This window comes from Perca fluviatilis, chromosome 8, assembly GCF_010015445.1.
Source record: "Perca fluviatilis chromosome 8, GENO_Pfluv_1.0, whole genome shotgun sequence".
Taxonomy (NCBI): domain Eukaryota; kingdom Metazoa; phylum Chordata; class Actinopteri; order Perciformes; family Percidae; genus Perca; species Perca fluviatilis.
Genome location: NC_053119.1, coordinates 25,605,531 through 25,619,566, shown reverse-complemented (window position 1 = coordinate 25,619,566; position 14,036 = coordinate 25,605,531). Strand labels below are relative to the sequence as shown.

The following is a 14,036-nucleotide window of genomic DNA, read 5'->3' as shown; positions in this document are numbered from 1 at the left end:
TGGGGGATATCATCTAAGAGGACATTGTATGTTCAAACAACCTCTGGTGTGAACTGCTGTTAAAAGCCTGTGTGTTTCAGTTTGTGGGAACTGAACAATCAAACAGAGCCATAATATCATTCAGTTCAAAAATAGATTAAAGAAATCATTACTTGACCAATATAGACAAGAATAGACCGAAACACAGGAATGGAATTGTAATGTAAAGGTATTGTTGTATATTGTTATATTGTTGTAAGTGATTGTAAGACCTGAAAAATTTTATGCTATATTTGCATATATATTTGCTTTGTAATAATATGACTTTGTGAAATTATTTATTTTTTTGTTAAATTCTGATTGTTTGTGGTTTTAATTTTCTTTTGCAACATTGTTGATTGTTTGAGATAAATAATAAAATGAAATGAAACCACTAGCTGTCAGGGAATGCCCCTCTCCCTGAATTAGACACAGTTCAATTGCAGGTGCCATTTACTGCAGCCAGAGGCCGCACGCGTCCCATTTTTATTCGATGGGCGACGGTCTTTACACTTCCACACAGACCGCCTCACTGACAAAATTTGCTGGTTGAGACTTTCCACTAACGAAACGCATTTCGAATGCCCTTCTCACAATACTGAATAAAACTAAATCTGATGAAAAATCAAGGTCTCAGGTCGGCAGGAAGGCACAACTAGAGGATGATGCTGTTGCTTTTAACTGTCCAGTCAGACGTGGTGCTGAAATGCTGCATTCGCGCATCTGCCCTTTGAGTTTGGTTGACTTTAACCAAACTATGTGGCCCCCGTGCGCGTACAAAAGTGTACAAATACAACATTAAAGAAACATGTTTGCATTTAGATAGGAGTTCAAGACTAGACTCTCCAGTGATACCCTGTCAAGCAAGTGACAACAAACTGGACCTGCGAAACACGGAGGTTGAGGTAACTGTAATATGCTCTTTCGGACGCCTCCATGTCGTAAACATTATGTTTACTTTTACATTTATCGCGTCCTTACGCGAGCTTTATAATTGCCAATTATTGTGCTCAGAGACACGCTTGCATTTGATTTAGCTCTGTAAAGCTGTAGCCTGGATACAGGAGAGAGCGTCCTTGGTATTTGTGATTGTAAAGAGCTGGAGGAGAAAGATGGCCGAGGGAGGGGGGTGGTGGTGGGGGGGGAGACTGATAATTTGAAGACTTGCCAGGGGTACATTGTCAAATTCAAAAGGCATTTCAAAGAACCAAACCATTCACTTTTTTTTTCTTCTCTCTCTTCTTTTTTTTCTTCTTTCTCTGTCTTTTTTTTCCGTCATTCTTTCTTTTCGCACGGTTGCAGGCCGTTTGAATTGACCAATGGGCCTTCAAGTTAGAGACATTGGAATGTAAATGAGCCCAGCGCGTGCTCCCGGCGCAGTGAAAGCTCGGGATTGTTTATTGAGCTCCCGGAGCCACGCGCCTGGCCCGGGGGAGTCGGCGTGCGGAAGAATCACACAGCGGGGGCGGGGCCTCGCGACGAAGCGTGCGTCTCCGAAAAAAGGGGGTGGGTGGGGTGTGTGTTGGGGGCGCGTGTTGAAAAAGAGGAGTGCTGCCAAAGTTTGGGTCAGATCGGCTCGTGGAGTAAGCAGTCAAGAGAGACTTGGACTAGAGTTAGCCACACGGTCCCCACGCGAAGGACACGAGAGCTGTACACTGCCAACCCTTTCCGCTCTTCTTGTCCCACCGTCAGAGGCTGCATCCATCACTTCAGAAGAAACTGTCAGCGAGATGGAAACTACAACAATCACCACCACGCAGACGGCATTCACCTTTGGACTTACTGAAAGACACGCCAGCCTCAGCCTGCACGCCCCGGCCCAGGACTGCGCCGTGCCCGCCGTGCACCCCGGCACCAACGCTGCCGGCTTCCAAAGCAAAACCAAGGTGCTGAAGAGACAGCGCTCCAGCTCGCCGGAGCTCCTGCGCTGCAAGCGGCGTCTGAGCTTCAACGGCCTCGGCTACTCCATCCCTCAGCAGCAGCCCGTGGCCGTGGCCCGGCGGAACGAAAGAGAGAGGAACCGGGTCAAACAAGTCAACATGGGTTTCCAGACGCTGCGCCAGCATGTGCCCAACGGCGCCGCCAACAAGAAGATGAGCAAAGTGGAGACCCTGAGGTCTGCGGTGGAGTACATCAGGGCTCTGCAGCAACTTCTGGACGAGCATGACGCCGTGTCGGCTGCTTTCCAGTGCGGGTTGCCATCCCCGACAATCTCCAACAGCTACTCCGCCGACCCGGAGTCGCCTCACTCCACCTACTCGTCAGACGAAGGCAGCTATGAGCCCCTGAGCTCCGAGGAACAGGAGCTGTTGGACTTTACAACCTGGTTCGACAGGTACTGAGGCGGACAGCATCCGAACCACACAGCAGCGTGTGTGCGTAAATGCGGCTGACTTCTTTTAGAAATGCTGACAAAAGACTTGGTGAAGGCATGAGAACAGTCTCGCCCTCCGTGCTTGGAAGTGATCTGTCGCCTCCCTCCCTCACCCGGGCTGATTCTGCATGAGCAAAGCAATAGAGAGAGAGAGAGAGAGAGAGAGAGAGAGAGAGAGAGAGAGAGAGAGAGAGAGAGACTTGTCGCCCTGATGTCCCCAGAACAAGGAGGGAGTTGGACTCATTCACGCGTGGAAGTAAAGAACTGTTGATGTTATGTTTGAATAAGTGCAATTAATACGTGACACAGCAGGCTCTGCAGGCACGGCGCTGCAGTTCCAGAGGACTTGTCTGATGAGTGTTTTCATCAGAGCAGGACTGCCTTCCTCTGCTGCCACGTCTGTTGGAAGACACAACTAAAGATGATGCGTCAACAGACCTTTTTCGCCATGTACATTGTTTCCTCCCCTCCCATAACAAAAAAGTGTACCATACAACGACTTGTTTTAACACGAAGACATATTTTTGTACATTGAGTCAAACAAACAATGTTGTTGAACAGCCACTGCCACTTTTCCCTGACAGTGTTGTGAGAGCCAGCTGTCAGTAAAAGGCAGCGAGTTCGCATGTGTGAGTTGTGTGACTGGACAGCAATATCAAGGCTACTACCTGTGACAGACTGTAGTTTTGTTCTTCTAAGGAAGTGGTAAGGAGACCTTTATCAATGTATGCACTTGTTCTCCGTTTCCCATTGACTAAAATGTAAATATTCGATTTTTTTAACAGATATATTTTGTGTAAAACAAGTTTTATAAATAAAGATGAATCTATTTATATTATACCTAGTTTGGTTCTTCAGCTGATGTGTGTGTGTGTGTGTGTGTGTGTGTGTGTGTGTGTGTGTGTGTGTGTGTGTGAGAGAGAGGGGGGGGGTGAGTGAGGCGGTAATTGAGCAAACTAGGGAGCTTCTTTTCTATTCAAAGCCCCTGCATGACCTTTTCCCGACTTGCTTGGGCACACGGGGGAAAATTGCGCAGCTGGGTGAACACTCAATAACCATTATAGACGTGCACCTTCTACAGAGCTTTGTCTGCATTCAGGACAGGGAGATTAATATTACGTTTCATGCATTGCATTGTTTCTTTTGCGTACTCCGCTTTTAGCCCAGAGGGCCTGGAGCGGAGGGAGAGAAAAAAAGGGTTGGGAGAAGGGGTGCAATTCACTCCTCTCAAAGGGTATAGACACCCTTTGAAATACGGCCCGGGGAAAGTCAGCAAGACAATGAGAGGGGTCAAAATTCTTATTGCCCGATTGAGATCAATCTAAATAAAACCTGGGGTTGTAGACTAGTTGTATCCCCAACTGTGTTTTTCATGGCGCACACAGCCCAACCAAAAAAATCCATCGCCTGCGAAATGGGGAGCACAACACCACATTGTGAGCACTATTGTGTGCCCCTTTGCGCCTCATTATGCCAATTATGGAAGATCTTCTATTGTAATTAAACACATGCCAAATTCAGCGAGGCAGAACAAGAAATAACGAGTTTAATTTCACCCGGTGCTCTCTGTGGGAGTGAAAAATTGGGAACAAGAGAGACTGATTGAAGGCTTAGTAGGCTATTTTTAATCAATTCATTTTACAATTCAAATTGTTTTATTATTTGTTATTATTATATTAGCCAACATTAATCCAAAAACGAAAATAATATGATAGTGGTAGGTCAGAACAGCATAACTCCATGGACTTGATGATGTGTAGGATGTTTTCTTTCTTTCTCATAGGCTACCAAAAAGTGTGCCACAGGCATACGCTCCATCTCTCTCTCTATGACACAGACACACGCACACACACGCACACACACGCACACACACACACACACACACACACACACACACACACACACACACACACACACACACACACACACACACACACACACACACACACACACACACTGCTGCAGCCTGCAGGTGTAAGCCACGTGCCTGTACTCGGTGACAAAGGCTCTAGCTCTCCCATTGGTTAATGGCTCGCGTTTGTGAGCCCTGTCGGTGACGGCAGTGACCAAATCCAACAAGTGATAAATGACATTAATTACGCTCTGCTTTATAACCTTCTAAGTCACCGGGACTCAGAAAGACGAATCAATGTTGGGCGCAAAATACCCCGCTGCTCCATTATTATACGGTTGAAATTAAGTTTCTGATGTCCTTCAGTGTCAGGCAGAGACCATGGGACGAAGTGAAAATAACGCTTGTCTCTTGTCCCCTAAGATGGATATGCAATTTTCTCCTCAGTCATATATGGAGGAGCAGCGGCGAAAATAGATTTATTCATGTCATCTTGTCCGTGGGTCATTTTCACTTTGACAATGCATAAGGGCCCATTTTATTTGCCCTAATCCAATGGTGAATAATCAATCACATGCAGCTCATTAATGCATATGCGTTTTCGTGCGCAAAGCCATGATATATGTTTCAACAATGGAAACGACGAAAGCGCACATACCTACACTATAATATAGGGCTAAACTGGCCATGAGAGGTCATCTGTTGCTCTGCATGCAGTCATCAGAGTGCTCGGTTGATTTTAAAGTAATTTTGCATGAACAGGAGGTCATCCATTATTCCACTGTGTGCGTAAAATGCGCATTGCTGAAGTAGTCTTGGTGCACAAACTTCGTTCATTTCATGTTTTGACGCCCTCCGCAGTGTATGTCCCACAATATTAATCATTTTAGAGGTAGACAATATTTACATGATAACAGTCTAACTGCCACTAATAAGTCAACTATTCTCTCTCTCTCAGTTTGGGCATCTCAGTGTGATTCATTTAGAAATGGTGTGCTAAGCATAACCATTTATCAAATTTTTTTAAAAAGTATATTGTAAAAACATTATTGTATTTCAACACCAAAATGCATTTACATTTACAGGCTTAACATTTATTATTTCAAGTTTCAGGTTTCCTTTATTTTGTGCAACACATCTGGGTATCAAATTTGCAGCAGTAATGACTTGCACCAATGTCTGTGGGGGTAAGGGTTGTCGGGCTTCTGCTAATAAGCCAATAATGTTTTGATAAGTCACACCTGAACTCTTGATCATAAGTTCTGAAATGATCCTGATTCTGATAACAAATTTAAAGTTGATTTGGCTTGAAAAAAAAAATTGCTTGAATAAAAGCAAATACAATATTTCACTGTGTTGAAATCAAAGTAGATGAAAATATCTCATCAGAATGGCTGCAGGAAAGTTGCTGAAGTCATAGCCCACCAAGAGTCAGTGTCACTGTAAACTCAGATTTAGTTGTAATTCAACTTTTTAGTGGCCACTACTAATTCTTTCATGTTTTGTTAAAAACCGTATTCATTACTAAATCACATTAGTTGTTTGTAATAATATGCTTAAGTATGCAGTGCACAGACCATATGAAGCAGAGATAACTTAGGATGTTAAGTTTCTGTGTGGGAGGGGCGGGGTCATTTGAACTGTTCTGCGCTGAAGCGATGCAAAAGCTCATGGGAAAGAATATATATTCTTAACGGTTTCTGTCGTAGTTAAAGTGTGTTTTTATAATGTTCTGTTACTGTTTTGGGTGTGCATTTATGTTATCTGTGTTTTAATTTTGTATGGTTGATTTAGTGTTCATGTCTGACATTTGTTCTTGCACCATGACCGAGACCCGGGTGGAGACTGATGGGATCTGGGCAGTGAGTTAAAGCGCTATACCTTATACAAAAATTGGAAATTAATAAGTCTATCTTCTGAGAGACTCTTTCCATCCAGAATAATTTATTGAGGAATTATATTTAATGCTTATTGTTTTCATTTTTGAGTTTATTGGTACAAATGTGTTGTTTAAATTTTTTCTTAAAATCAATTCTGTCATAAAGGAAGAACAATATTTTTATTTAGGTAGTATTGATATGTAGCCTAATGTTTTATGTTTGTTATATTGCTTTGTATATTTAAAGCTGTAGTGTGTAGTTTCTGTGTCCCCCATGAGGAATTCTAAGTAATGACAACATAATTGTCGGCGCCTTACAGTCACTGGTGCATCCACATGATACAAGTCTCCATACACCACCCCCACCCCTCCTCCACTCAGTTGCTAGTAGCCAAGGAGAACATGGAAAATTAAAAAAAACACGATGGACTCTTTAGAAGAGGTAATTATGTTAACTTGATTTTGAAGTCGCTGGACTACACATAGCCATACTGAGAAATACAGAGAGAGTTTTGTGGAGCTGATAGTCTTAATTAGCTTTGTAGCAGCAACTCATTTGGCAATGGCTTAAAGGTCCCGTGGCATGAAAATTTCACTTTATGAGTTTTTTTAACATTAATATGAGTTCCCCCAGCCTGCCTATGGTCCTCCAGTGGCTAGAAATGGCGATAGGTGTAAACCGAGCCCTGGGTATCCTGCTCTGCCTTTGAGAAAATGAAAGCTCAGATGGGCCGATCTGGAATCTTGCTCCTTATGAGGTCATAAGGAGCAAGGCTCTAGTGGCTCTAGTGGCTGTAATTCTGCACTAAGGCTGAATTTCGGGAAAGAGACTTCAGATACAGTATTAGGGGACCACTAAGGTCTATATAAAAACATCCAAAGAGCACCATGTCATGGGACCTTTAAATGTAACGGACGTTCATTATTGTAAAAAAGTTATGCACTAAAGCTTTAACATGCTTATTTTAATGACTTGATTTGTCTACTGCATAAACTTACTGCTCTGTGTTAATACAACTTGACCTGTTAAGTTTCACCTTGTGTAAAACAACAGTGGACTTGGAAGATGTGAGTGCATGGCTCATCCAATCACAGCTCAGAGCCACATCTGCCTGCAGAGCAACAGGTGCATCAGAGACAGACTAGAGTTAAAAGTCACCTACTGGGCTTATAATATGGGGAAACCATAAGTAATGGCAATGCATAGCAAGAAGCCATTTTCTTGCTATGAATTACTTCAGACCACAATCACACCCATCAATGTATCTGATCCTTTAAAAAAAACACATATAATTACAAATCAATCAAGTATTTTATTTCATTTTACTATGCAGAACAGAATCAATACAAAACCTTACACTCATAACAAATTGCTTTTTAACAACAACTTGACGTGAACGTTTTCCACAGCAGCGAAATTGAATACAGCTACTTTGAAACAATTAACCTTTTTTTTTTTTGCAGAAAGATTTTCAACTAATGCAAATAATATAAACAACGTGCAAACCTACAGTTGCTCTGTGAAATACTGAGCCGCAGCTTTGAAGATGTGAATACGATAAATATGGTTCAGACAAAGGGGGGATGAGACAGAGGAGTGATGTAGATGAATGGAGAGATGGTGCACAACCTTGAGCAATGCTTACAGAGGTGTTAATGTTTAAGCCGAGGCACAGACACATTTATATTTAACGTAGACAGAAAACAGGCTGAACTGATTTGGAGTAGACACACACACACACACACACACACACACACACACACACACACACACACACACACACACACACACACACACACACACACACACACACACACACATTTTTCAGAGACAAATCTGTTGACCTTCAGCTATTGATTGCGTAGGTCCCAGATTTTAGTGCCACTATGGACGCACTAGTATTTTGCACTAATCACTACTGCTGCTCCTCCTTTTTTCCCCTGATAGAAGTTATGATCGGTCACTACAGGTCACATTGTTCTGAGCGTTGATAATGAAGGCCTTTTTGATTTAAAGCTTTAAGTCTCTTCCCTCACGAAATGTAGTGAGTTTTGTGTGCTGTGAATGCCGCCTAAGCTTTTTTTTTCTCACTAGAGAGTCTTCTTCATAGAGCAAGACCTTTTGTTTGTCAGAATTTCTTAAAAATGCAAGCACGGCAGGAGCACAGCAAAACCTGATATTTGAACCAATGCAGATGTGGCTATCTTCTGTGATGAAGTAGGCCCCTTAAACGGAACATTCTTGATAATTTAGTTTCTGGGATTTACATTCAGACTTAATTATTAATGTTTTCCATTCCCAGAGTGGGAGATGTACCTTAATGGGTTACCCATTGCACTGAATATCTGATGATGATGTTCAATTGTTAGAATCAGAGTCATGCACTGAGTTTTAATGTTCATCACTGTTTTAAAGGAGTATATGTGGATCATTATAAGTCATTTCTCTGTGCCTATCACATTTTGTTTTATCGTTTCTCTCAACGCAAGCAAATATCACAGGGCCCCTCCTGTGCGCTGGAAATCCTCTTCTCCACAGCAAAAGTCTTACTAAATAGAAGCCTTGCCCACAACCGCCAAGTCACTCTTACTTTCTGACAAAAAAGTCAGTCATTCGACTTGTGTTTTTCTTCTATCTTTCTAAAAAAAGAAATCTTTCTCTTTTCAAATGAACATTTTGAATGCGTTCAGCTCAGCACTTTTAACTGACACCTCTGTATGTGTGTGAATAGGCCCTAAACTTCAGAAGACCCAGCAGAGGAGGAACCAAACTCAGGGCCTGAGGGGTGTAGGGATGGAAGAGGTAGGGTGGAGGTGGTGGGGGCTGTGATTTGCATGGGCCATTGTGCTGCACAAGTTTGGGTGCTTTTTTTTTTGGCCTGGGCCCTTTTGGCCATTTACTTCCACTCTGGCTGGCTGTGGCGGGCTGTGAATAGTCTCTGCTCGGAGGAGACACAAAGGCGCTTTTGTGCTACGGCCGCACCATATTCATCATGTAATGCCTGTAAGACAAATCTGATTGGACGTCTCTGTCACTTTGATGTGGGTCCAGAGTGCGAGTGGCCCTGAGATTGCTAACTTCACTTTCTATTGCCTATTCTGCAGCATTGATATGGGGCTAGAGGCAAAGGGGAGAGAGGAGAGGTGGCTTGGGGGGAGAAGGAGGAGGGAAAAGAGAGAGCAGGCAGGGGGTAGTCCTCATTATTTGCAGGAGCAAATTCATAATAAATTTCCCCATTCTACAAAACCGGGTCGAGATGATTGACACTACTTTACGCCAGGCGGAACAAAAGCCCTGATTTGAACAGAATACCAAATGAATGGGGCGAGCGTGGACCCAATTCAAACAATTTTAATCTCTCCCTGTCCTCCCTTACTTCTCCTCTCCTCCTCTCTCCCCCTTTCCCTCACACTTAGCCTCTTTTTTCAACTCCAACTCTCTTTTGTCCAGAGCATTCTCATTTTACAGGGTAATTCTACTCCAACGGATGTGCTAATTGTGCTGGGTTAAACTGGATGCTGGTGGACTCCTGTGATACAGAGCTTATTCTTGCCTAATGACTGTAATGATGGTTCAGAGAGACTACAGCCTGCAGCCTGGAGTGGGCTGCTTGTCCAGAGCTAGAGAGGGAGAGGTTTTTTTGTACTTGTGTGGGCGGAATGGGAAGGAAGAGCCGAGCTGGAGCTGATGTCTAAGGTTAGCTGTAGGAGCGATGATGATGGACACAATGATGGGGCCATGAACTGGAGCTGCTACCGAAACATAGACTGTATAAAACTAAAAAAGAAACCATCACAGTTGAAATGTAACAGACTGACACACCTGTCACATATCCCCAAAATCTTTTTACATTTATACATTTACATTCATTCATTTGGCAGACGCTTTTGTCCATAGTGACGCACAAATGAGATACAATCCAAGCCATAATAGATCAAGCAGAAGCCTTAATAGCAGTGGTGGAATGTAACTAAGTACAGTACATTTACTCAAGTACTGTACTTGAGTATTAGTACAATTACAAGTACAATTTTGAGCTATTCTTACTTTATTTAAGTATTTTAATTGTGTGCTATTTATACATCACATCAGAGAGGCATTTCCTCTTTATTTGACATCTGTAGTTACATTTCAGATCAGGATTTTACAAACCAAACTTGTATATGTCAGTATATAAAATATAATGATGTGTTATGAATTTAACTCCCAAAACTATATAAAGCCTTTGAAATGATCTCCACCTTAACCAGCTATAACATTAAAGTACTGTTTACATCTAAATGCATCAATAATAATAGTCCAGTAATATAATGTTATAAATAAATATAACACTGACAGGGATCACTCTGACGAACAAATATGTTTACTTTTGATACTTTGAGTACATTTAGCTGATTTTGTACTTGTACTAAAGTGACATTTTGAAAGCAGGATTTTTACTTGTAATTGAGTATTTCTATAGTGTATCAGTTAGTGATTTGAATACTTCTTCCACCTTAATAGCCCTTTAATGGAACAACACTAATTAAAACGCCCACAGAAGTTGTTTGTTCAAGCAGCAATTATGACTCATATTTGTGTTTTTAGTGGTGGCGCCCTCTAGTGGCCTATGACGTGAGCAAAGCAGGAAGTCAGGTGACAAATTATAAGAGCGCCAAATTTCACCCAGGAGACCAGGGCTGTGTCTCAAACTGCCTACTTGCACACTTCAAACACTTAGTTTTAAGTATATAGTGTAGATAACGCAAAAAGTCAGTGCACTGAAAGTACCCGGATGACCCCCTAAAAACCTTCAAAAAGTTCAGTGTGGAACGATTGACCCTACTCGCACTCAAAGGGGTAAGCGAGCATCCGGAAAGCGTACCTCCTATGGGGAGATTCTGAGGCTAACAAGCCATCACCTTCTGCTAACATTCCATTGACTCCCATTCATTTTGGCGTCACTTTGACAGCGAATAACTTTACATCTGAAGCGTTTAAAGACTCTATTTATCCATTGTTTATTTCTAAAGAAATACGCGATGTATAAAAGGCTCCATTACCTTGTAGCTCATATTATGGCCCCGTAGCAGACGTTTTTGTAAAAATAGGCTAACGATTGCCATAATTGCCATATGACGATTGTCATAAACGCGCAACTTTCTGTCGCACAGTAGAGAAATTACCGTACGTGGAAGCATACAGTCAAGGGAGAAGCCCACAGAGAGTCCATGAAAGCATATTTCAGCAACGTTTTGCTCCTGCTCCTACGCTCGTGGACAGCTCCTACTCACACTCTCCATCTTTTCAAGATTCGGAATGATTCAGATTTCTCTTGGTGTAGCTACCAGAAGACTTACAAATTTCAGACAGGTTGCTCACGTCGCATCTACGTCGTCAAGCTCAGTTTGAGGCTGCGCATTACGCTCAGCCATCACTGGAAAAGTGCTTCTAATTGGGCACTTAAAACAAACAGCCTTTTTTCATCATCATCGTAACATTGCCAAAATTAGGCACATCCTGTCACAATACGATGCTGAAAAACTAGTCCATGCATTTGTTACTTCCAGGCTGGACTTCTGTAATTCCTTACTATCAGGTTGCCCGAATAAGTCCCTTAAAACTCTCCAGCTGATCCAGAATGCTGCAGCGCGTGTTCTGACAAGAACTAAGAAAAGAGATCATATTTCTCTTGTATTAGCTTCTCTGCATTGCCTTCCTGTAAAAACCAGGATTGAATTTAAAATCCTTCTCCTGACCTACAAAGCTCTAAATGGACAAGCACCAACATATCTAGAAGAGCTCATAGTACCTTATTGTCCTACTAGAGCACTGCGCTCACAGAATGCAAAGTTACTTGTGGTTCCTAGAGTCTTTAAAAGTAGAATGGGAGCCAGAGCCTTCAGCTACCAGGCTCCTCTCCTGTGGAACCAGCTCCCGGTCTGTGTTCGGGAGGCATACACCGTCACCACATTTAAAAGTAAACTTAAAACTCTCCTCTTTGATAAAGCTTATAGTTATGGAGTAAGGAGTTGCAGCATTCGCCTAGACCGGCGGGGAAGGGTGTATAGCAGTTTACTTGGACTAGGTTGGCACCTAAATCATGGTTGCAGCTGTCCCGGTGGTCCTGCACTGCGCCCTGCTATGCCCTGTTACACCCTGCTACGCTCTGCAGTGCCCTGCTATGTCCTACTGTGTCCTACTACGTCCTGCTACGCCCTGCTATGCTCTGCTGTGCCCTGCTATGCCATGAACTACTACAACTACTATTTCTGGTCATTGTTCCAGTATCTTTATTGTGACTATTATTGCCACTGTTCATCACACCCCCATCAGACACCGCCTACCAAGAGCCTGAGTCCCAAGGTTTCTTCCTAAAAGGAGTTTTTCCTCGCCACTGTCGCACTAAATGCTTGCTCTTGGGGGAATTACTGGAATTGTTTGGTCTTTGTAAATTATAGAGTGTGGTCTAGACCTACTCTATCTGTAAAGTGTCCTGAGATAACTATTTTTATGATTTAATACTATAAATAAAATTGAATTGAATTGAATTGAATTAGAACAGATAAACACAAATTGAACAAGAAAAAAAAACCTCTCCCACCCTCTGCGGTCTTGAGGAAAACAAAACAAACAAACAGAAGTTGGGGTTTTGGGGCCCAATCACCTTGATAGAGACGGGTTCCGCCATCCATTCCGACATACCCCCACTCCGACATTGACGTCTAATTGTCTGAGTGGCGGCACTTCCATTGTTTTCAAACGTCCCACCACTCCGACAATTTTTGTTTTCATTAGGGTTAGGGTTAGGGGTTAGGGTTAGGGAATAGCAGCATGTCGGAATAGCGGCATGTCTGAATAGAAGCATGTCGGAGTTGCGGCATGTCGGACTGGCAGCATGTAACCGATAGAGACAGAGCGCATCGAGTTATATTCGGAAAGCCATGCCCACAGGAGGGGAAAACAACTCTGGTTGGGGACTTTAATGCGCTCTGTCTCTGGACCGTACAAATCTTGAGCCCGCATTTTGTGGCCATAGGAATTGCATCTTCAGACAATCTCACATTGGCCTCAGCACTCAAACTCTACAACAACAGAGCTGCTCTAATATATAATACTGTATTTGCGTGAATGTGTTATGTCTTGCTGTCAGTTAAGCATATGTACAAGGAGAACCATGCCAGTTCTTTCTCTCAGTATCACTATCATTATGCTTGCTACTCTACAAACGTCCTGTCACCTTGCTGAAAAATCACCCATATACAGTCCTGCTCTGCCCTCACTTGTGCGAATGTGTGTGATGACATGAGATTGTGTGTGATGACATGAGATGTTCACTCATCAAATAAAAAAAAACGGTAACTCCCTTTAACTGTCTTTCGAAAAACATGTTTTGTGTGGGCTTGCTATGTGTGTGTGCGTTTGTCTTTGTGCACATGTTTAAGTAGCTTTCACTGATGCTGCTGTTGAGATCAGGTGCATTCCTTCACTCAGCAATACGTTGTAATGTCTTAAAGTGTGTCCTGCTTGGGTTGGTCTGCAAATTGTATGTTTGTCTACATGTCAGAGGTCACACCTTTAACTATGAGAACCACTTTCTACTCTCTTTTTTAAGTTGTGACCCTCCCTACACACACACACACACACACACACACACACACACACACACACACACACACACACACACACACACACACACACACACACACACACACACACACACACACACACACACAAGCTGAGTTTTGTCCTAGGGTCCTCAGCAGGTTGCAGCCTGCCCCTGCAGAACCTGTTGACAGTGACACACCATGGCTTCATCAGCCTCTGACACGCATCGCCCTCAGCTTCGGATCCCATGCCTTATTCTCCTATTGTTCCATTCAGACAGACAGTAGGACACTTAGATATTTTCTTTTATATGTATTGTGAATAT

The 14,036-nt window shown here is 42.8% G+C and overlaps 1 protein-coding gene across 1 annotated transcript; it reads left to right on the top strand.

Moving 5' to 3' along the window:
• The first annotated feature begins 1,583 nt into the window (after window positions 1-1,583).
• ascl1b (achaete-scute family bHLH transcription factor 1b) lies at window positions 1,584-3,206 on the top strand. Its single transcript, XM_039807494.1, has one exon. It carries the CDS (start codon window positions 1,749-1,751, stop codon window positions 2,358-2,360), a length of 612 nt encoding a protein of 203 aa, XP_039663428.1. The 5' UTR covers window positions 1,584-1,748; the 3' UTR covers window positions 2,361-3,206.
• The last annotated feature ends 10,830 nt before the right edge of the window (window positions 3,207-14,036 follow it).